General features: G+C 40.3%; 1 protein-coding gene across 4 annotated transcripts; it reads right to left on the bottom strand.

The window, feature by feature from the left end:
* Positions 1 to 835: 835 nt before the first annotated feature.
* LOC118884959 (putative zinc finger protein 56) lies at positions 836 to 20,103 on the bottom strand. 4 transcript variants are annotated; one of them, XR_005017415.1, is made up of 5 exons: positions 20,037 to 20,098; positions 19,223 to 19,405; positions 18,954 to 19,006; positions 9,122 to 9,248; positions 836 to 939 (listed from the first exon to the last, which is right to left on the bottom strand). XR_005017415.1 is itself a non-coding variant. In XM_036833173.1 (5 exons), the coding sequence occupies exons 3-5, from the start codon at positions 18,966 to 18,968 to the stop codon at positions 6,266 to 6,268; spliced, it is 498 nt and encodes a 165-aa protein (XP_036689068.1). In that variant the 5' UTR covers positions 18,969 to 19,006; positions 19,223 to 19,405; positions 20,037 to 20,098; the 3' UTR covers positions 5,486 to 6,265. The 4 variants fall into 4 exon arrangements, 3 of the variants coding, with proteins under 3 accessions (XP_036689068.1, XP_036689078.1, XP_036689085.1); XM_036833173.1 differs by lacking the exon at positions 836 to 939 and adding an exon at positions 5,486 to 6,621; XM_036833183.1 differs by lacking the exon at positions 836 to 939 and adding an exon at positions 5,486 to 6,621 and having other exon boundaries at positions 19,223 to 19,412; positions 20,037 to 20,096.
* Positions 20,104 to 22,676: the final 2,573 nt, after the last annotated feature.

Here is a 22,676-nt window from a genome sequence, read left to right as displayed (position 1 = left end):
CCTTTACCAGACTGAAGAAGTTCCCTTCTATTCCTAGTTTGCTGAATTTTAATTATGAATGAATGTTCATTTTTTAAAGTGCTTTTTTTCTGGACCTATTTATATGATCATGTAGTTTTTCTTAAATCTGTTAATGTGGAGAATTACATTGATTTTCAAGTGTTGAAATCAGTCTTGTACTCCTGGAATGAACACCATTTGGTTATCTTTTTTATATATTGCTGAATTTCACTTGCTAATATTTTGTTGACGAATTTTTGCTTCTATGTATGGAGGGCAGAGATATCGGTTTGTAGTTTTCTTGGATCTTTGTCTCGTTTCGATATGAGGTTACTGCTGGCTTTATTAAAATGAGCTAGGAAGTATTACCTCTTTATCTTCTGGAAGAGATTGTGAAAAATTGTTGCTGTTTCTTCCTTAAATGTTTAGTAGAATTCACCAGTGAAATCATCTGGACCTAGAGTTTTCTTTTTTGGAAGCCATGAATTAGATTTCTTTAATAGGTATAGGACTATCCACTTTATTTCTCCTTGAATGAGTTTTGGTAATTTGTGTCTTTCAAGAAATTGGTCCATTTCATTTAAGTTGCTGCATATATGTGCACAGAGTTGTTCATGGTATTTCCTTATTATACTTTTAACATTTGTAGGGAGACTAGTGATGTCCCCTCCTTCATTCTTTATGTCAGGACTTTGTGTCTTCCCTCTTTTTATCTTGGTCAGTCTGGCTAGATATTTATCAACTTTACTGATTTTTTTTTTTTAAGAATCAGCTTTTGGTTCCATTGATTTTCTCTATTTTTCTGTTTTCGATTTTATTAATTTCTGCTCTTATCTTTATTATCCCCTTCTGCTTGCTTCGAGTGTATTTCGCTCTTCTTTTTCTAGGTTATTTAGTGAATTACCCACTTTGGAGGCTCCAGAGCCATAGTAACAAATCCTGATTAAAATAGGCCAAAGAAAAAAAAAAAAAAGAGGAAATCAGACAAATCTATAGATGCAAAAATTACATATAAAACATTTTATTAAGATAATTAATCATAAAATAATAGAGAAACCAATATTATAATATCAATAAATGCCAAAATGACATTGGATCTCATTAAGCATTATTTTAAAAATAGGTAGAATGTTCAAATCAAAACTACATTAAGGGGCTTCCCTGGTTGCGCAGTGGTTAAGAATCCACCTGTCAATGCAGGGAACATGGGTTCAAGCCCTGGTCTGGGAAGATCCCACATGCTGCGGAACAACTAAGCACATGTGCCACAACTACTGAGCCCGCGTGCCACAACTACTGAAGCCTGTGCACCTAGAGCCCATGCTCTGCAACAAGAGAAGCCACTACAATAAGAAGCCTGCGCACCGCAATGGAGAGTAGCCTCCGCTCGTCGCAACTAGAGAAAGCCCACATGCAGCAACGAAGACCCAATGCAGCCAAAAATAAATAAATAAATTAATTAATTAATTTTAAAAAACTACATTAAGAATACGAAAAGAAAAAAAGTACAGGAAATCCTCACTCTCACTCCTGTCCCCCCAGACAATTATTTTATTAGTCCCTTGTTTATCTTTCCAGTGTGACATTATGCAAATATAAGCAAATATGGATATATATTCTCATTCTCCTTCTTACATAAAATTCATTATATATATATATTTCTATAAAATATATATATACACACATACACATTGTTCTTCACCTTGCATTTTTCATTTAATAATATATCTTGGAGGTATTTCCATTTCAACAAGGAAATTTTCCTTACTTTTTATTACAGCTGCATACCATTCCACTGTGTGGATATAGTTTATTAAACCAGTTCTCTGTTGGTGGACATTTGTGTTGTTTTCTATTTTTTACTATTGGAAACAATGCCAAATATTTGCGAAGCATATGTACAAGTGTATCTGTGGGATAGAGTCTCAGAAATAGAATATCTGGATCTAAAGGCAAATGTATCTACAGTGTTGGTAGATATTGTCAAATTCTTCTCCGTAGGAGTTGTTCCATTTTGCAAGCCCCACGGCAATGTATGAAAATGCCTACTTCTGTATGCCTCATTAACAACAGTTGTTTTTTTTTTTAATTTTCAATTTTTTGCTAATCCCATAGGTGAGAAATGGTATCTCAGCATGGTTTTGATGTGTATTTCTCATATTATGAGAAAAGTCTGTCATCCTTCCATTCCATACATTTAAGGGCCATTTGTATTATGTCTGAACAGTCTCTTCACATTTTTTTTGTGTGCTTTTTCTTCTTAATTAATTAATTAAATTTTGGCTGCATTGGGTCTTTGTTGCTGTGTGGGGGCTTTCTCTAGTTGTGGCGAGTGGGGACTACTCTTCGTTAAGGTTCACGGGCTTCTCATTGCAGTGGCTTCTCTTGTGGTGGAGCACGGGCTCTAGGTACATGGGCTTTAGTAGTTGTGGCCCGCAGGCTCTAGAGTGCAGGATCAGTAGTTGTGGCGCACGGGTTTAGTTGCTCTGCAGCATGTGGGATCTTCCTGGACCAGGGCTCAAACCCGTGTCCCCTGCATTGGCAGGCGGATTCTTAACCACTGCACCACCAGGGAAGTCCCTGTGCTTTTTCTTCTTGATTTCTAAGAGCTCTTGATAAATAGGCAGATGAATCTCTTTGTCTGTGATATGGATTGGAAATATTTTCACCAGTTGTTATCTTTTATCCAGTTTGTATTCTTCTTCAGGGAATTGGTGAGGGAAAGCCTTCCTCTTTCCTAAAGCCCTCCCTCAATGTCTCTTTCCCACTCAGTACTCACTCATTCATTCATTCATTCATTCATGAGGATTCAACAGAACATGGATGAAGGCAGAGCCTGGGGGGAAAAAAGAACCATTTCATGATCTTATATACCCCACTGAGTTGACACTCCATGATTAAACCAGTTACACTTACTTTTGTTTCATAATGTTTTCATATTTTACAATAGGCATGTATCATTTTGTAATTAGAAGAGTTAATACTGTTGTCAGTAGGGACTGGGAAGCATTAGAGACTGCTTGCAAAATCCTGAAAAACATAAAATAGAAAATAAAAATCATCCATTGACACTATTAATATATTAGTATATTTCTTTCCAGTTTTTTCCTCTATGTATGTGTCTTTATATCTGCTATATTATGCAAATTTTCCTAAGTCATTAAAAATGATTCAAAAACATCACTTTTCTTGTTGGAGAATAGTGCATCATAGGGATATACTATGATACATTATGACATCCTCTGGATTGTAAAGTAATCCTTTCCTTCTTTTAAAAAATGTAGAAATAACACATGGTAATGTATACCTTTTACACATAATTTATTTGATTATTCCCTTAACACAGATTCTTAGATGTAAAATTTCTCAGTCAATTGGCATAAACATTTTAAAGGCTTTTGATACATACTGCCAAATTGCATCCTGCGAGGGATGCTGCCAAAGTATTCAAGGGAAACTTAATTTCTAATAAATGCACTGAAATGCATTTATTAGAAAACAAGAAAGGCTAAAAATAAATAAACTCTAACCATGTAACTGAAGACGCTAGAAAAAAAAAAGATACACCCAATAGAAGTAGAAGGATATAATAAAGAATGAAAAATTAACAAAAGAGAAAATAGCATGTAAAAGCTATTTTACATGCTACTGTCTTGATTAGGGAAAATATAAGTAAACCCACTCCTATATACATTTAGTAAAATGGCAGAACACGCTTCTGCTTTTCAGGATTTTGCAAATCCTAATTTTAAAACTAACCAGAGAGAAAAGTCAGGCTGTCTCAAAAGAAACAATAATTAGACTAATAACAGACTTTTAATAGCAGCACTAGAGGTTAAGGAATTATTGAGAAAAATTAAATGCCAATTTAGAATTCTATACCCAGCTATGCTATAATTCACAAGGGAGAAATAAAGAATTTACTACTCTCAGACATACTTGCTGAAAAACTACTGAAGGATTCATTTATTTTATTTACATAAGAAATACTTTTATAAGGCTTAGTATGTGCCTGGCACTATTTTAATCATTCTACAAATATTAATTCATTTGATCCTAATAACAATCCCATGAAGTAAATAATACTATCATCTCTCTTTTACAGATGGAGAAATTGAAGCACAAAGAAATTAAGTAAAAAACACATTGCTCTTAGGTGAAGGACTCAGTGGAAATGTTGACCAACTTTCTCTGTTCCCTACCCAGATTTAGAGATGACACTGGGTCACTGACCTTTTCATAACCTCTACTGGTCCAGGTCTTCCCTTTTCATTGCCAGACCCCCAGGCTGTTCTCTAGTTAATTTATGCCTCCTGAAGGAGGTCAAGCTTATTATTGCCTGCATATATGATCCTTCCTTCTATTGGAGGAATAATGGTCCCGCCTGACTTGGGCCACGTGGGGAAATGACGGGGCATAGAGTTGCCTTCCAAGGCCCCTCACAGCAGCTCTTCCACCTCTGGTCCCAATTGGCCCTGATGCCACTGGGGTCCATCTCTACCCACTACAGACCACACTCTGGTCAACATAGATCTCCAAGGAGAGTCCTGTACTGGAGGTCGAGACACTTGCTAGAGACTTAGGAGAAGCCTTGGGGCTTCCCACCCCCATCAACCCCCCAACTACCTCCCAGGCACTGTTTTTTCCTTTTCCCTCTAACCATTCCCTACCCTTTCAGACTTGCTTTCCTCTCCTCTAACTCCCTTCTGTAAACCCTGACTCAGACCCCCTTTTTTTAGCTATCTCTTCTATAGACACTTACCCTGAAGATGCCTCACCTGGGGATTTCTATAATCCATGGTGCGAAGCTCCCAGCAGCCTGATGACATGATGGGCAGGGAGACACTCAATCAGGGCCAGGAGACTTCCAGCCTAGAAGGGCACTTTGCCAGGTAAGGGGCGTCTCTCCCAAAAGGAAGACCTTGTTAATCCTTGGCCCTGGATAACTCATTGGTTATGTCTAACATAAACCTCTTTGAGATGAAATATAAAACAAAAGAAGAGCTACTGCTACCAGATTCTGGCGGAGTCCACCTTATGCGGAGGTGGTCAGTCCAGAGCCTGACACATAACTTCATTAGGGTACACACAGGATTTTTTTTTTCCTGAATAGATACACATTTTAATGTATGAGTTTTGACTAAAGTATTTTTACAACTGATACAGTTTTGGGGGCATGGATTCTGAAGACATGTATTTTTAAATTTACTGCACCAATTTAATAATTTGATCATTTATCTATAAGTCCATTAGTATAATCATCAGGTTCACAGGATTTCTCTCCTGCAGGGATTAACTCATGACAAAACCCATGATCTGGGCTTCCCTGGTGGCGCAGTGGTTGAGAATCTGCCTGCCAATGCAGGAGACACGGGTTCGGGCCCTGGTCTGGGAAGATCCCACATGCCACGGAGCAACTAAGCCCGTGAGCCACTATTACTGATAAATAAATTAAAAAAAAAACAAAAAAAAAACCCATGATCTGACTGTGAACACACTTTCTAAAAAAGGCTTCAACATGTTGACCTTGAAGTCCTTACCCCACTATCACACAAATAGGGGTTCTCTCCCACATGGATTCTCATTCAACAAATATTTACTAGGTGGCTACTCCTGCCAGGCACTGTGCCAGGAGCTGGGGACACAATGGCGAGCAAAGCACACGCAGCTGCCCTCTCTTGGAGCTGCCAGAATCGTGGTAGAAACAGGCTCTCTGGGGAAGGGGGAGATATGCACACACCTACACCTGCAGGGTTTTCTCTCACGTGGAGTCAGATGGATGTGAAGGCCTGACTTGCTTCTCACGCGCACAGGGTCTCTATCCCGCATGGACTCTGATGTGCATGAAGGTTTGTGCTGTAACGGAAGCCCCAACCACAGACACTGAAATCAATGGTTTCTCCCCTGCATAGACGCTCTGCAGAGAAGCTCTGTGTTCCAAAGAAACCCTTTACCACACTTGCACATTTGTAACATTGCTCTCCTGTGGGGAATTATGGAACTCAAGGTTAGCGCTCTTTCCAAAGCCCTTACTACACTTAGCACATATAAATGGGTTTTCTCCTGTATTAATTCTTAGATAAACTCGAAGATCTAAGCTCTAACTGAAGAAACCCTTATCACACACCCATCACATTTGCAGTTTCATTTTCTGGAGAACGTGAAGATTCACTGTGATCGAAATCCTTCCCACACTCCTCACACCTACAGGTTTCTCTCCTGTGTGGACTTTCTGATGAGCACAGAAGCTTGTGCTTTAAGGGTTTCACATTGAAACGGTTTCTCTTGTGTGGACCCTCTGATGCTCTTGGAGGTCTACATTCTGTCTGAAGCTCTCACAACACTTCTCACATTTGTACGGTTTTGCTCCAGTGTGGACTCTCCAGTGGATGCGAAGGTTGGGGCTCTGATGGAAGCCCTTGCCACACTCCTCACACTTACAAGGTTTCTCTCCTGTGTGGACCCTCTGATGCACGCGAAGATTCGTGTTATAACTAAAGCCTTTGCCGCATGTATCGCACATGGAAGGTTTCTCTCTCGTGCGGACTCTCTGGTGGATGTGAAGGTCTGTGCTCTGACTGAAGCTCTTGCCAGACTCGGCACAGTCATAAAGTTTCTTTCCTGTGTGGGAAAGGGAATGCTTTAAGAATGAGAAAATGTTTACAACGACGAAAAAATATGACTGTCAAGTTAAAAGACCTCAATGGAGGTTGTAAGCAATAGAGTATCAGACTGGAGAATGAGAAATATGTTAGTGGATTAAAAGATCAACTTGAAGAGGAGACTTCCTGGTGGCACAGTGGTTAAGAGTCCACCTGCCAATGCAGGGGACACGGGTTCGAGCCCTAGTCTGGGAAGATCTCACATGCCATGGAGCAACTAAGCCCGTGCGCCACAACTACTGAGCCTGCACTCTAGAGCCCGCAAGCCACAACTACTGAGCCCGCGCACTGCAACTACTGAGCCTGCATGCTGCAACTACTGAAGCCCACGAGCCTAGAGTCCGTGCTCTGCAACAAGAGAAGCCACTGCAATGAGAAGCCCACACTGCAACGAAGAGTAGTCCCCGCTCGCCACAACTAGAGAAAGCCTGTGTGCAGCAACAAAGATCCAATGCAGCCAAAAATAAATAAAATTTTTAAAAATAAATAAATACAAGTTCTTTAAAAAGAAAAATGATCAACTTGAAGAGTTCTACTAGGACTCAGAGGAAAGGATTTTAAAAATGGAATTATGATCTCGAAGCTTTTATATATTATATGTATAAGAGATTCAGAAGGAGAGAAGAAAGAATATGAAATAATAATAATAGTAAATAATGAGAATGTACTTAGCTTGAAAGAGAACTTGATTCTCTTAAATTGAAACTATTTTCCCAGGACCACTTAGGAGAGCTAAAAAAAAAAAAAAAAGACAAACTAACATATACACCACCAGGATGAAATTTATGAATTTCAAGGATCAAGAAAACATAAGCATATAAAACATTAAAAAAGAAAAACAAGTTACTCCCTTGAAAAGAGACTAAGACTGACCAAAGAGAGTAGTACAATATTTTCAGAGTCTTGAGGGAAAAAAGACTATCATCAAGCAAGCTAAACCTAAACCAATGATTCCCCTACAAGGACAAAAGGAAGGAAAAAAAGGGGGGGACAAAGATGTCCAAAATTTGTCAAAATAAAAACTCGTGAAAAGGGAAGACATGAAATATAAAAAGTAGAAATGAATAAATTAAAGCTTTTCCTCTTTTTCCCTCAACAAAACCTCATGAAATATCAAGGGAAAACTCCCATGAGCTGAAGGCTTCAGAGATGAACGGGCTCAATGACAGGCAAATATAATTACTTGCGGGGGGGGGGGGGGGGGAAGGGGTGGGGAGGAATGCCTAGCTAGGCACATCCTGGTAAAGCTCCTAAAATCCAAAGAAGGGAGGGATGAGAAAAACAGGCTAAACAAACAAAAATAAGATAAAATAAAACAGAGAAAATTACTAAACGAATGAATCAGATCAGAATCAGCAATATCTGAGGCTTAAAAACAAAGATACAATGGCTAGAACATTCTCAGGGAAAATGATTTTGAATCTAAAGGTCTCTACTCAGTCAAACTACTATGCAAGGGACTTCCCTGGTGGCAGAGTGGTTAAGAATCTGCCTGCCAACGCAGGGGACACAGGTTCAAGCCCTGGTCCGGGAAGATCCCACATGCCAAGGAGCAACTAAGCCCGTGCGCCACAACTACTGAGCCTGCGCTCTAGAGCCCGCGTGCCACGACGACTGAAGCCCACGTGCCTAGAGCCTGTGCTCTGCAACAAGAAGCCACCGCAATGAGAAGCCCGTGCACTGCAACAAAGAGTAGCCCCTGCTCACTAGAGAAAGCCCATGTGCAGCAACAAAGACCCAACTCAGCCAAAACTAAATAAATTAATTAAAAGAAAATTAATTTCAGTATATCAATACATCATACAATGGAATATGATATAGCCAGTTAAAAGATTGAGATAGGTCTAAATATTTTGACATGTAAAGATATCTAACATATGTTACTAACTAAAAGGAAAGTTGCAGAACTAATTTTTATAACATAAACAGATAAATACACAAATAGAAACAAAGCAAATATGTATCTGTGAGCTTATGTATTTTCTGTCTGCTTATATGTAATATAAATAGAAAATAGTCTGAAAGATACTTTTTACTTTATATGCAGTATACTTTGTTTTAATACCTTTCTAATTAAAAAAGTAGTTACAGGGAGGGGGTCATGGGGAGTGACTGCTTAATGGGTATGGGGTTTTCTTTTAGGGTGATGAAAATGTTCTGGAACTTGATAGAGGAGGTAGCTACACAACATTGTGATGTACTAAATGCCACTGAATTGTACACTTCCAAATGGTTAATTTTATGTTATGTGAATTTTACGTCAAAAAAAAAAAAAAGAAATATAAATGGTGGAGGGGGAACTCAAGTTTTTACTTAGTAGCAACATTTTTCTTTCTTCAATAGTGATTTGAACACTCTGATATTTGAATCTCAAGCCCTCACCTAGTTAAACACTTTAAGAGCTCACAGCTTTCAACAACCAAGGGAACAAAAATTCTCCAAAGAGCAGTTGTCCTCACCCACTAAGACCAGGTTGCCATAGATCTCCAGCATCACCTCTTTGTACAGGGCCCTTTGTGCAGGGTCCAGCTGCCCCCACTCCTCCTCGGTGAAGTCCACGGCCACATCCTTGAATGTAACAGGTTCCTAAGACACCAATGAACAGTAATTCCTCTTCAGTGAGCAAACATCTACACCAGCTTCCGTGGTACAAAGGGTATAAACTTGGCAACACTGAGAAAGGTAGACAGTATAAAGGGGACTTCAGAATTTTGTCCTAAGCCGTAAGAATAATTTAAAGAACAATAAAAAAATTTTAAAGATATGTGTATCTTTTCCAGAGGCTCACCAACCCTAATAATATGAGGAGCTCTTAAAAATCAATTAAAATGCTCCCGTTAAAAATGGACAAATGATAAATAATCTGAATGAGTAATTTCAAGAAGAAAAAAAAATTACCAATAAGCCCATGAAAAGACATGCTGCCTCACAAATTATCAAAGAAATGGATATTCAGAGAACGAGGCATTATTTTCCCCTATCCTTGGGGCAAAGATTAAGACTTATAATACCCAGTACCAGTGACAGTATGAGAACACACATACCCCCATATACTGTTGGAAGGAGTATAAATTGGTATAAACTTTTTTGGAGAACAATTTGGCAGTATTTATCAAACATATCTTTTGATCCAGCATTTCCAATTCTAGAAATTCATCCTCATAAGATAACTACTGACTTCCTTGCTGATAAACCCAATGGAAAGTTTTCAATCCTTTTTATGCTTGACTCCTTGGCATTATTTGGCCCTGTTGACCACATGGTCTTCCTCAAAACTCCTCCAAGAGTCTGGATATCATAGTATCCTAACTCTCCTAAGTCTCTGGTCAATCTTTCTCAATCTCCTTCTCTACTGGTCAATGTGCGGGTTTCCTGGGTTGGATCCTAGGCCTTCTTCTCACTCTCCCTATGTGATCTCATCTATTCTGATAGCTTCAAATGCCAGCTGAATGCTGACAACTCTCAAATGTACTTTGGCAGCCAAGACCTCAAGCTATACCTAGAGTTCCAGACCCAAATATCTCCTTGGTGAACATCCAGCGTGAAGCATAGTGCCTGATCTACAGTAGGTAATCAATAAATTTCTACCAAGTGAAAGAAATAACTATTTGGATGCCTCAAAGACATCTAAATCAACATGCTCAGTTCTGACTTTATCTTCCTTTCCAAAACTGCTTCTCTCCCAATGCTCTCTAACTCAGGAAACGCCACCTCCAACCACCCAGATGTTTAGGTCAGAAAAAAAGGAGTCATCCTTGACTTCCTCTCTCCCATCCCTCACATGATCCGTCACTAAATCTTTTAAAATATCTCTTTTACCTCCACTGCCCCCACTTTATTCTGAGCCGCCATGATCTCACCTCTGCCTCCTAATTGGTCTATACCATCCTGCCTTCCTGCAACATAATCTCTACTCTGGCTCCTCTTTTTGTGCCCATTCCTTAAATATTAATATTTGTGTTCCTCAAGATTCTTCTCTGGTTATATTCATTTTCTTCTCTTCTCACATATCAGCTGGATGATCTCAACCAAGCCCATGACTTTAACGACCATATACATGGTGACAACTCATAAATTTGTATCTTTCACCTGGATCTGTCTCAGACCTTGATATCTATCTACCTTCTAGACTTCTTTAATTGGATGTCCCACAGGTGCTTCAAACTGTCTTCTAACTCCCCTCTGCACACACAAACACACACAGAAACACAGAGGCTCCATCTCCTCTGTTCCTTATCTCAGTGAAGACTATCACCTTTCACCCAGTTGCCTAAAACTTGCATTTCAGCCTTAACTACTCCCGTTCCCTCACTCTCCACCACTATATACAGACCCACAGTGTTATATGTTTTAGATACATACTTGGAAATGTCCATATTCTTTATATACTTATTTATCTACAAAGCCAAGTTCTATTCCATTTCATTTCAAAGTTATATTTCAACATAAAGTTCATTTGATGCTGGCTAATTAGCCAGGCTAACTGATACCTTTATTATTAAACAAATCCAAGGATTCTTTGATCTATCATTCTTTTTGGAAGCCCAGCACCTTTAAACATTTAATTAGGAAGATATCATTTCTATTTTCAAGCAAGCTTGTAGATTCTTAGACTATCTTAAAGACTAACCACCAAGTGTAAATATAGCTGCATCCATACCTGAACAGAGTGGCTAGGTATTAAAATGCCCTTGGTAAGAATTGGCAGTTTTGGGAATAGATAGGAAGGTGTCCTATGAACTGAAAATGATTTTATGAGATTACTTAAAAGCTAGTGCTTTCCTTTCCAATCACTGCACTGTAAAGAAGTCTAATATGGGTACAGCCACTGTGGAAAACAGTGGTTCCTCAAAAAACTAAAAATAAAACTACCATATGATCCAGCAATCCCACTCCTGGGTATACATCCAAAGAAAAGGAAAACACGAATTTGAAAAGATACATGCTCCCCAATGTTTATAGCAGCACTATTTACAATAGCCAAGATACGGAAGCAACCCAAGTGTCCATCAACAGATGAATGGCTAAAGAAGATGTTACTTACACACACACACACACACACACAATGGAATACTACTCGGCCATAAAAAAGAATGAAATTTTGCCATTTGCAACAACATGGATGGACCTAGAGGGTATTATGCTTAGTGAAATAAGTCAGAGAAAGACAAGTACTGTATGTTACCACTTATATGTGGAATCTAAAAAAAAAAAACCACACAAACAAAAGCAAATGAATGAATATAACAAAACAGAAACAGACTCACAGATATAGAGAATCAACTAGTGGTTACCAGCGGGGAGAGGGAAGGGAGTAGGAGCAAAATAGGGGTAGGGGAGTAAGAGGCACAAACTACTATGAATAAAATAAATAAGCTACAAGGATATATTGTACAGCACAAGAATATACCCAATATTTTGTAACTTTAAATGGAATATAATCTATAAAAATTTTGAATCACTGTGTCGTACGCCTAAAACTAACACAATATTGTAATTCAACTATACCTCAACTTAAAAAGAAGTCTAATATGAATGGGGATGTGATAGATCTTTTAGTGTGGTTATTTGTATTTATTATGGTTCTAAGAAGAAAGATTAAGTTGTATTGTGGGAAGGCTCTAAGAATGAAATTCAATGTCTTTTATAAAGCTTTGAAATAGTTTACTAGTGATCTGTCAGTCTTGAAATTCAAGCATCAACATCATTAATGCTTAGACTACAATAATTGTAACTCATTTTCTAAGACTATATATTATGTGACTCAAAGGCACGCTTAAGACTTCTGTTCTGGATATCTATCCACTGTCTTAATTCTGTTTCTCAATCATCACAAACTTATTTCCTATAGAGAGCATTCACTGCAATGCAGTGAAGTAACAGAGAATTTCTAAGTCTAGAAATACAGCAACTTTAGAAACAAAGTTGATGAAATTAAATTCCCAGTAACTAGGCATGTTCACATTGCAGTACTAATTTTCAATTCTTAATTATGAGAAGCTTTTAGGAACTGGCTGTAAAGGTGAAAATATTCAAGTTGGTCTTGAATAAAGGGACACTGCTAATGTTTTGTTTATTTGACCCTAAGAATTTAGACTGATAACAGCTGGCATTAGAAAATCTATTAACATATATAATCATAACAAGTAAAAAAGGAAAATCCATATGACCATCTCACAGGATGGCAAAACAGCATTTAATAAAATAAATCAAATTCTAATTTAAAAACACTTTACTTTTTTTGGCTGCACCGTGCGGCATGCGGGATCTCAGTTCTCCAGCCAGGGATTGAACCTGCACCCCCTGCACTGGAAGCATGGATTCTTTCTTTTTCTTTTTTTTTTTTTTTAATTTATTTATTTATTTATTTATTTTTGGCTGTGTTGGGTCTTCGTTTCTGTGCAAGGGCTTTCTCTAGTTGCTGCAAGCAGGGGCCACTCTTCATCGCGGTGCGTGGGCCTCTCACTGTCGCGGCCTCTCCAGTTGCGGAGCACAGGCTCCAGATGCGCAGGCTCAGTAGTTGTGGCTCACGGGCCTAGTGGAAGCATGGATTCTTAATCACTGGACCACCAGGGAAGTCCCTAAAAACACTTTTAAAGGACATTGGTCTAGTGAAATAAACAGACAAAACATAAACCCAAATGAGAATAACAGATTATCAATATGCAATGATAATATTTTGACTTGGTCTTGAATATCGGGAGATTGAAAATATTTGTAAAGGAGTCTGTTTTACAATTTTAACCAGATATGAATAATGAATGATCACATCAATTAAATTCTGTCATTTTCTAAAATTTATTCTTAAATATAGTAGGAATGTGTCATTATAAATGCCTAAAACCACAGTTTTCAATGCCCAACCCTAGGTTTTATTTCAGCTATTAAAGAAGCAACATCAAGTGTATTTAAGGCTGTATCACTACAGATTGTGCTGAGAAATCACTTGCAGTGTTGCAATGTCTCACATCTATAATGATCCTACACACGGTGAGTAAGCAGTACAGGCACACATAAATTAGCTGCTAATATAAATGAAACCTCTAAGCCTATGATCTATTTGATCTCATGTAAAGAAATACATTTTTTGGTTCTTCTTCATATTCCTTGTTTGTAAAATGTCTGTGCAATACGGCTGTACTATTTATTCACTTGGCTGAGGATTTTTTCTAAACAGTGCATATTCTTTTTATATAATATAAAAAATGCAGTGGCAACTTTGAGTCTCTAATCTAGCCCACTAGTTTGACGAAGTGCTGGCTTGTATGTCTAGGCTAGACACTTAAATTATAACTTTTTCCTAGGGTATGTACTGACATAATTAACATTCATCTATGGAAAGAAAACTTGATGATAAAACAACACACATTTCAAATAACCCCCTCCCTCCCACTCTTGCAATGAGAATCACATTTCATTTGCTATTTTTTTCTGATAACAAAAGTGCTATTATGGAAGATAAGAGAAAACTACAAAAAAAAAAAAACAAAATATATAATCACATTGCCCCCAAATAACTACTATTTACATTTTGGCATATACATGTAAGTTTTAAAACTTGGGGATATTCTTTACAACTTTTTAAAACATTTTTCAATTAAAATATCATGAACATTTTCCCCTATTAGTAAATATTCTTCTACACCTTGTTAATGGCTGTATAGTGGCTCTTCTCATGGTTATATCATAATTTATTTAACAATCTCCCAGGACTTCCCTGGTGGTCCAGTGGTAAAGAATCTGCCTCCCAATGCAGGGGATGCGGGTTCGATCCCTAGTCAGGGAAGCAACTAAGCCCACGTGTCACAACTACTGAGCTCGTGGGCCTCAACTATAGAGCCACAACTAAAGGGAAAACCCGCATGCCACAACTAGAGAGGAGCCCGCGTGTCACAGCAAAGAGTCCACGCATCGCAACGAAAGATCCCGTGTGCCACAACTAAGATCCAACACAGCCAAATAAATAAATAAATAAATATTAAAAACAAAACAACAACAACAACAAAATCTCCCTATATTGGACACTAAAGTTACTTACCATTTTTCATTACCATAATGATACTGCAAGTTATATCATTGTATTTAAATTACATGCACTTATCAACTCTTTTTCTCAGGGTAAATTCCTAAAAGTAGAATTGTTAGCTCAAAGACTTTTGTTAGGTTTGTTAGGTAAAGACTTCTGACACGTATTTCCAAAGTCCTCCAAAAAGTTTGTAGCAAAATGACATTTAGTTTAAAAGTATTTGAGTGTCCTGGTTTTACCAGTAGGTATTTTTAAAAAACACATCTCTGCCAATTTGATAGGTGGCAAAAATACCATTTCATTATATTATAACATTTCTTGAATTACTAGTTAAGTTGAAAAATAGTAAACCAGACGCTACAAATATTTATAAGATTTACAGGTCAATAATATCATGTCACAAAAATAAGGAATTTCACCTAACTGGAAATAAAGAAAAAGGACTACTCCTTTCCCCACAACTGAAAAGGAAAAGTAAGACAAAACAACCCAGTGAGCTGAGGGCAGAGTGGCAGGCAGCTGGAAAGGACGAGTTGCCCTGCAGAGATGCCAATAGCAGTGCTGCTGTGGTATACGGAACCTTATGCCAGCTGCAGGGTGGGAAGCTTAGCCTGACCTGGGACCTCTGAGGAACTGGGACCATCCCATGTTAGTACCATCCTCTAAGTTACTGGCAGAAACAGAAGCATATTTCCCCTGGAGAAAAATTTCCCATAGGACTAATATATATAAAGATCAATCAATGAGCTCACAATTAAAGTCATCAAAGGGGAGAGTGAGCAGAAAACAGATTTACACTACCAACAACTATAGATATTTAAACTATCAGATACAGAACCAGAACAACAATACATGAATTATTTGAAAAAATAAAAGATGCAATTATAAGATGATAAAGCAAAGAAATTATCTGAAAATAACATGCAGTTGTGAAAAAAAATAACAAATGGAATGTCTAAAGATGCATTAAAAAGGAACTTCTAGGAAGAATGTATTTCAGGAAAAAGAAAAGTGATCCCAGAAGGAAAGGCTGAGACAGAAGAAAGAATGGCATGCAAATAAATGATAAACATATATGTAAATCCAAACAAACATTGTCTGTATAAAATAATAATTCTAATAATATCTAATTTATTAAGAGGACAGAATTAAAATGCAAAAAACAGGGACTTCCCTGGCGGTTCAGTAGTTAGGGCTCTGCACTTCTACTGCAGGGGGCACAGGTTCGATCCCTGGTCGTGGAACTAAGATCCTGCAAGCTGCTCGGCAAGTCCAAAAAAATAAAAAATAAATAAAATGCAGAAAACAATAGCTTTTAAGTCAATGGGGGATGTGATCAGTAGTAAAGAGTTCCTAAGTCCTTGCATTATTCTGAAAGAGGTTAACATATTGTTTAAACCTAGGCTTGCAAGTATGCATGATAAAACTTCAAGGGTAACCACCAAACGAATGGATATACGTTATAAATTTCAAACATGTAAAGAGGAAAAGAAAAAAGAAAAAAACCCTCTCCACTTAAAAAACAAACAAAAGAAAGGAGGGGAAAATACAGGAAAAATGGACAAATAAAATTAAAGTGCAAGACAGTACAAACACATCAAATATATCAATAACTACACTAAATGCAAACAGACTAAACTTGCTAGTTAAAAAGGTGCTGATTATCAGATTGAGGGGGGGAGGAGACAGAATTCAGCTATAAGCAGTTAATGAGAGATATACCTAAAGCATAAGGCCCTGAAAAGGTTGAAATAATGGAAAAAGATAAACCAGGTAAATAATAAACAAAAGAAAGCAGGAAGAGCTATACTAATATCGAACAAAATAGATTTCTAGACACAAAGCATCACTAGTGATATAAAAGGTCACTACACAGGGATAAAAACTTTAATTCTCCATGAAGATATAACAACTCAACTTGTATGTACCTCATAAAACATCCTCAAAGTAATATATTTTTTAAAATGGAAGTACTACAGAGAGAAATTGACATATCTACTACTCAAAGAGATTCCACACACTTTTTTTCTCAATTCTCGATGGGTCAAGCAAACAAAAATAAATCAATAAAGATACAAAAATTTTAAACAAGTCAGATCTTACAGACACCTATAGACAGCTTTAAAAATTGTATAGAAGTATTAAAAATTAGAGGAAAATACTGTAAGTAACTTCCAATTAGCATTATTATCTATGACCTAGGCTGCTTAGCACCAGATTTCTGTTGGTAACAAGAAAGTTGAGATGCTCCTTTACCATGCTGACGAAAAGCCCTCAGACCCTCTCTGGTAGAAGAGAAAGAACGCCCATAGCCCAGCCCAAGGGTCATCCTTGGATTTTAAAGAACACAAACCCTGTTCAATGAATAAATACACTCACTTTATTTGGGAGAATCCTGCGGCTTCAAGATATTTCTGAAGATAAGTGTTCCGTTATGGAAAGAGCACTAGATATGAGGAGTAATAGAAGGGGGTTTAAGTTTTGTTTTTTCCAAAAGTAACCATCTGACATTGGATGAAGGTAAGGAGGATGATAAGGATGATAAAGATTTATTCAATAGATATTTATTGTGTACCTACAATGCATCAGATATTGTTCCTGACTCTGGGGATACATTAGTGAATAAAACAGATAAACACTGCCCCGGTGGAACTAGCTTACATTCTATCAGTATGTGACAGGGAAGAAACATAATACATAAGTATACTATATAGTAGGTTAGAGGGTGATATGAAGGTTAATTTTATATGTCAACTTGGCTGGGCCACATTGCCTAGATATTTGGTCAAACATTACTCTGGATGTTCCTGTGAGGGTTTTTTAGATGAGATGAACATTTAAATGGGTGGACTTTGAGTAAAGTAGATTGCCCTCCTTAATGTGGGTTGTCCACATCCAATAAATTGAAGGTCTTAATGGAATAAAGACTGACCTCCCTAAAATGAGAATGAATTGTGCCAGCAGAAGGTCTAAAAAAAAAAAAGTTGGTACCTAGCCACTTACCTTTAGAGAATATACATTCTACTCAAGCACACATGAAACACTGTAAAAATTGATCATAAACTAGGCCATAAGGCAATTATAAACAACAAGAAACAGTAAAGACTTGAAAGAGGTATGGAAGTTCATATACAGGTATCCTTGCTATCTACCACTTTGCGTTCATGAAAGACCTACATTAAGACCTACATTAGCACCTGTTTTCGCTAACAGAAAGAAATCTGAAAAGCATTTTCACTTTTATGAAGAAAAACAAAAATCAAAAAAAACATTCAGCATTTGTTTTGCAAAGAGTCATTACAGAGGCAGCACATACCCAGGGCTGCTAGAGTGGCACTGCCAAACTTCTTCCCCAGGAACTTCACTCAGCAGCAAGCGTCCATAGCTTTGAACTGTGTCTGTGAGCATCTGTGCTTTATCTCGATTTATTTTGTGCGTCCATTAGCAAGATGTGTCCTAAAGTAATTGCTTCTTTCCACCATTTCGGCTTCGGAAAGGTTTCATAGGAACACCCCACTTTTAGATAGCGGGGGAAACCTGTAGTACTCAAATTTTCTCTAGCTCACCTCCTTTAGTCTTCCTCAATCACCCCAGTGCACACTGATTCTTTCCCCTCCTCTAGCACTGTTATCACTGAGTGCAGTCTTCAAACTGACACTTAAGAGTGGCTTCTTTTCATATTACTCATTGTATATGTGAGTAGTAATCACTATTTTATACATGTACATATTAATCTCCCCCAAAGAAACCACACACTTTGAAGTAAGAATTGTATCTAAGTCAATTTGTTTTGCTCTTACAAATAAATGAGCACAGAGCAGCCATGACGAAGTAGACAAATGAATGAGCAACACGCTAGGGAGAGAAGAGACCTAACCTAAAGGAGGGCACCAGGCAAGAAAGTGCATTCCTTTCGGAGTCCTTCATTTCACAGACTAGGCCCAGCCCTCAAGATGTGCACAATTTAGGCTCAGTCCCTGGATGAGAAGACTTGTCCACTGACAACATGTACAGCATAGGCAATGGGCCTAAAGACAAATCTGGCTCCACCATTTAATAGCTTGGTGAACTTGACAGGTCTCTAAACCTCACTGAGCCAGTTGCTACATCTGTAAAATGGAAATAATGTCCACTTCTCACAACTGTTGTGAGTATCAAAAGAAAAGTCAATGTTGAGTATATCCAGCACATCCATAAATGTGTTTCCTTCTTCTTTTCTTCAAGAGTATATATACCGGGACCGAGAAAGGAAACCTGCATCTCACCTGGGAATTGGTCATCTCTTCCTCAGCAAGGTCAAGGAGTTAAGGAGGCAAAGCTGGAAAAGAAAGGAGCCATGAGACAAGCCTGCCTTGCAGCTCCCAGAGTGGCCAGCTGGGACACCTGTCCAGCCTCGCCCGAACCATTCCCTCAACCAGCCTGCCCTACGTTGCCTTCTCTTCTCCACACTACAGACTGTTCACCATCTCAGGTAAGAGATGGGGAACAGTCTATTCTAAGTCCAGGGTCTCTCCCTGTTCTCTGAAGGTGTCACCTGCCCCAAGCCTTGCTGAGGAACGTCCACAGCCCCAGCAGCTCCAGAACCACTTCCTCCTCCAGGCCCCGGTCTCGGCTAGTAGTTTTGGCAGGAAGCCTCAGGTCACAGGTGTATCCTCTCAAGATGGGGTCCAGCTGCCTGAGGAGATGCGGTCTTCTTTCCTACTAGCATGGCTTGTTCCTGTGGGCTCAAGAACAGCAAGAGTGCCACAGTCGGAAATCCAGCCGGGCTCAAAGTTACACTAAGCGTCTCCCAGGATACATACGGAGGAACTCCGGCTAGGGAACTCTGGACACCGGGACTGCAAAGCCGGCGGCCAAACACTTGAAGGAGAAACCCGAGACATCAGAGGGTGGAAGCGCCCGCACACACTGCTCTGGGGGAGATACGCGGCTGACCCGCCCCGCCGATATGTTGAGATCGCAGCCCCGACCTGGGGGCGCCCACAGCCGGGAGCAGTGGGGCATAGGGCGCTGAGCCAAGGCTGGAGTCTGAAGGAGAAGGGGATCCTGGAGCCACGGGCGGGGGGGGGGCGGGTTCCATGAACGCTCCTGTCTGCGGTGAGCAGAGCCGGTGACTGTGACTGCTTTAGAGAACCTGGTAGGATCTGACCCTCCACAGCCAAATCCCGGGTGACACACTCTTTCGGGGACCATCGCTCCCGGGGCCCCAGACTTGGGGCTTCAAGTCCCTCAATCCCACCCCTACTCTGGCCCTCTGATATCCATCTTCCCTTTGACCCAGAGTGCCCCTCTGAACCCCAGTCTTGCCGGAAGTAGCTCCTGCCGCTGCCAAGAGCCGCCAGACTCACCTGGCTCAAGCCGGGTCTCGGGTCTCTGGTCTCCCAGCGCGGGGCCAAGCCCGCTGGGGCTGTACTGCGCCTGCGCGGAGAGAGCCCGGCGTCTCCCACAAGACCCCGCGGCGCGCCGCTTCGGTCCCTCCCGCCGCTGTCACTATCGCCTGTGCCCCTAGCTGTGGCGTGTGGAGGGTTCTCCTTCAGCCTTGCCAAGGGCTAGAAACGCCACTTTTTAGTTTCAGTTCCTGGGATCCTACAGTGGCAGTGCCATGTAGAAGCTTGCGACCTACTACGGAGCTTTGAGTGGGGAGGGGAGGGTGTGCAGGCTGGGTGAGTCTGCGCACTGGGACTTCTCCCCCTCACGCTTGGGAGCCTGGCTTTGTTGTCAAACCCAAGTTCATGTGCCTAATCAATGCCCAGTGATACCAGGGTTTGGAGCCAAGAAAAGTCTGTTGCAGGGCTGAGCAAGGAGAACAGGGCAACAGAGTGGCTCATAATCAAAAGACCTGCAATCCCTGATGACTTGGAGGAAGAGTGTTTATACGCAAAATTTGGGGGGGTGGGTTTGCAGAGTGTGTGACCTTCCTCTGATTGGTTGGTGGGAGGTGTTCCAGGAATCTCAGTCATCAGCCTTCTGGTTCCAACCAGTTTGGGGTCTATGTGCTTATGCTTAGCATAAAGTTACCATCCTCTACCTGGGTGGAGACCTTAGTTCCTGTAGAACTAAGAGATACAAGCTGCATTGTTTCTGTATTCCCTCACTCCCCTTATTAGTCACTGTTTGAATCTGCCCTTTGGAACTCAGGGAAGGTCTAAGAGGCTGCAACCTTTTTCCTACAAACAAAAAATGGGGGAGACAGAAAAGCTTTCGTGCTTGGGAGGGCCCCACGGGGTCCTGCTCAGTTTCAATCCCCCCTTTTCTTTGCTACTCCTCAATCATGAGGGGAACAGGTGTTGGACAAAAAAGGGAATAACATTTTGGATAGAGAGATTAATCATAAACTCAGCAGAGGAACGTGGTTTTAGGGGCACTCGGTTTCAGCTTCTTGGGGTTGGGGGCTGAGAAGGGGAAAGGGACTGGCATCTCTCATTTGGCCAGTGGTCCTTTCCAGAATGTCACCTCATATGCACCTCTGGGCAGGCAGGTGTTGTAAGGCAGGGTGGCGAGGTACCCCTCAGTGCGGCTCGCCCTCCCGCACCGTTCTCGGATGGGGAGGCCTGGCCCTGTGTGACATCTTCCTATCCTCTGCATCCGTCCCCTGCCCCCAGCTAATGTACTCAATATGGTGTCCTCTTGGTGGCCCCTCTGCCCTGCTGTTTCTATACAGGCTTCACTCCTTGCAAGCAGCCCCAATCTACATGGGGGAATCTCTTGCAACCCTCTTCATGGTACCAACTCGGGTCCTTGGGCTCTTTAATTAATAGAAATGGATAAGAGGCCAGATGAGAAAATCAGGCAAGGCTTTACTGAGACTTGTGCTGCAGCATGAGGGAGGGAAAACAAGTAGAATATTCCCTTGCTCGCTACCAGAGGAAGGGGGTGAGCTGGTACCTTATATAGGGTGAGGCTAGGGGCAGATGGGTGGGTCGGCTGGAGGGGTGGCTGAGGTGATCTGCCCACCCCCTTGGTGGTGCCGAGTGCAGGGATAATGCGCAGTACCCTGCTTTTGCTCCCGGCACCTCAGAAGTGGCAGTTGGTTTTTGGCCTTTTTGTATCTTACTGTTCATAATTTGCCCCAACTGTGCATGCATGCAGTTATTTTTAGTCCCTTACAGTTTCTTTGTATTTTGTTGCTCAAGGAGACGTTTGTCCAGGTGCAAGCACTCCAGTAAAGTGTCCTGGGTCCCAGGTCCCAGGTCCCAGCCTATCTCACTCACTTGATTTTTGTAGAGAAATGCCAGGGCAGTCTCCGTCACGGCTGACTCATGACTCTGCTGACTCCCATCCTCACCCTCCGACCAATCTTCTGGTTATATGAGGTTGTAGGGGTTATAGGGCAGGTCTGAGAAGATGGTTGAGGATGGAAAAGTCGGTTTGGTCACCCTTTAACAAGTCCTGGAAGCAGAGAAGTTGTCTGACCCCCAATTATTTGTGCCTCTTTTTACAATGTGGGGTACTTGATGCCTCACCTGTAAATCCTAGTTTCTATCCTAGGCTAAAGGACAAATCCCACTTAACATCTGTTAGAGTTACATAACATCCTGCACATGGATGTATCAAAATTTTAAACTATTCTCCCATTGTTGAACCTGTAGCTGTGGTAGTCAGCCCTATTCACAAATATTCTGGGTTCCCTCTTCTTTCCAGTACATGGTAGGATTGCAGTTTCCCATCCCTTGGAAGTTAGTGGTGACAATGCAACTTGTTTGGCTGCAAAATATGAGTAGAAGTAATGTGTGCCACCTCCAAAAGGAATCTCTTAAGAGCCAATGCACAAATTGTCATGTTTCTTTTCCCTCTGCCCCAGAAATTGTAACGTTCATTGTGGCAAGCAGCCTCTAAAATGGCCCCCAATGATCCCCTTCTCCTGGTATTCAAGCCCTCGTAATCCCCTCTCCTTGAATGTGCACTGAACCTGGTGACTTGCTTCTAATGAATAGAATATGACAAAAATGATGGGATATCAATTCCAAGATTAGGTTACAAAAAGACTC

Source organism: Balaenoptera musculus, chromosome 1, assembly GCF_009873245.2.
Source record: "Balaenoptera musculus isolate JJ_BM4_2016_0621 chromosome 1, mBalMus1.pri.v3, whole genome shotgun sequence".
In the NCBI taxonomy this organism is placed as follows: domain Eukaryota; kingdom Metazoa; phylum Chordata; class Mammalia; order Artiodactyla; family Balaenopteridae; genus Balaenoptera; species Balaenoptera musculus.
Note: the sequence above shows the minus strand (reverse complement) of the source record. Positions and strands in the feature narration are given on the sequence as shown.

Bases quoted from the DNA above. Each gene is read 5' to 3' on its own strand.
- LOC118884959 (XM_036833190.1), bottom strand. The intron at 6,622-9,121 runs GTGAGGACAACT...TTTCCCACACAG, and splicing joins TGGCAACCTGGTCTTAGTGG to GAAAGAAACTTTATGACTGT.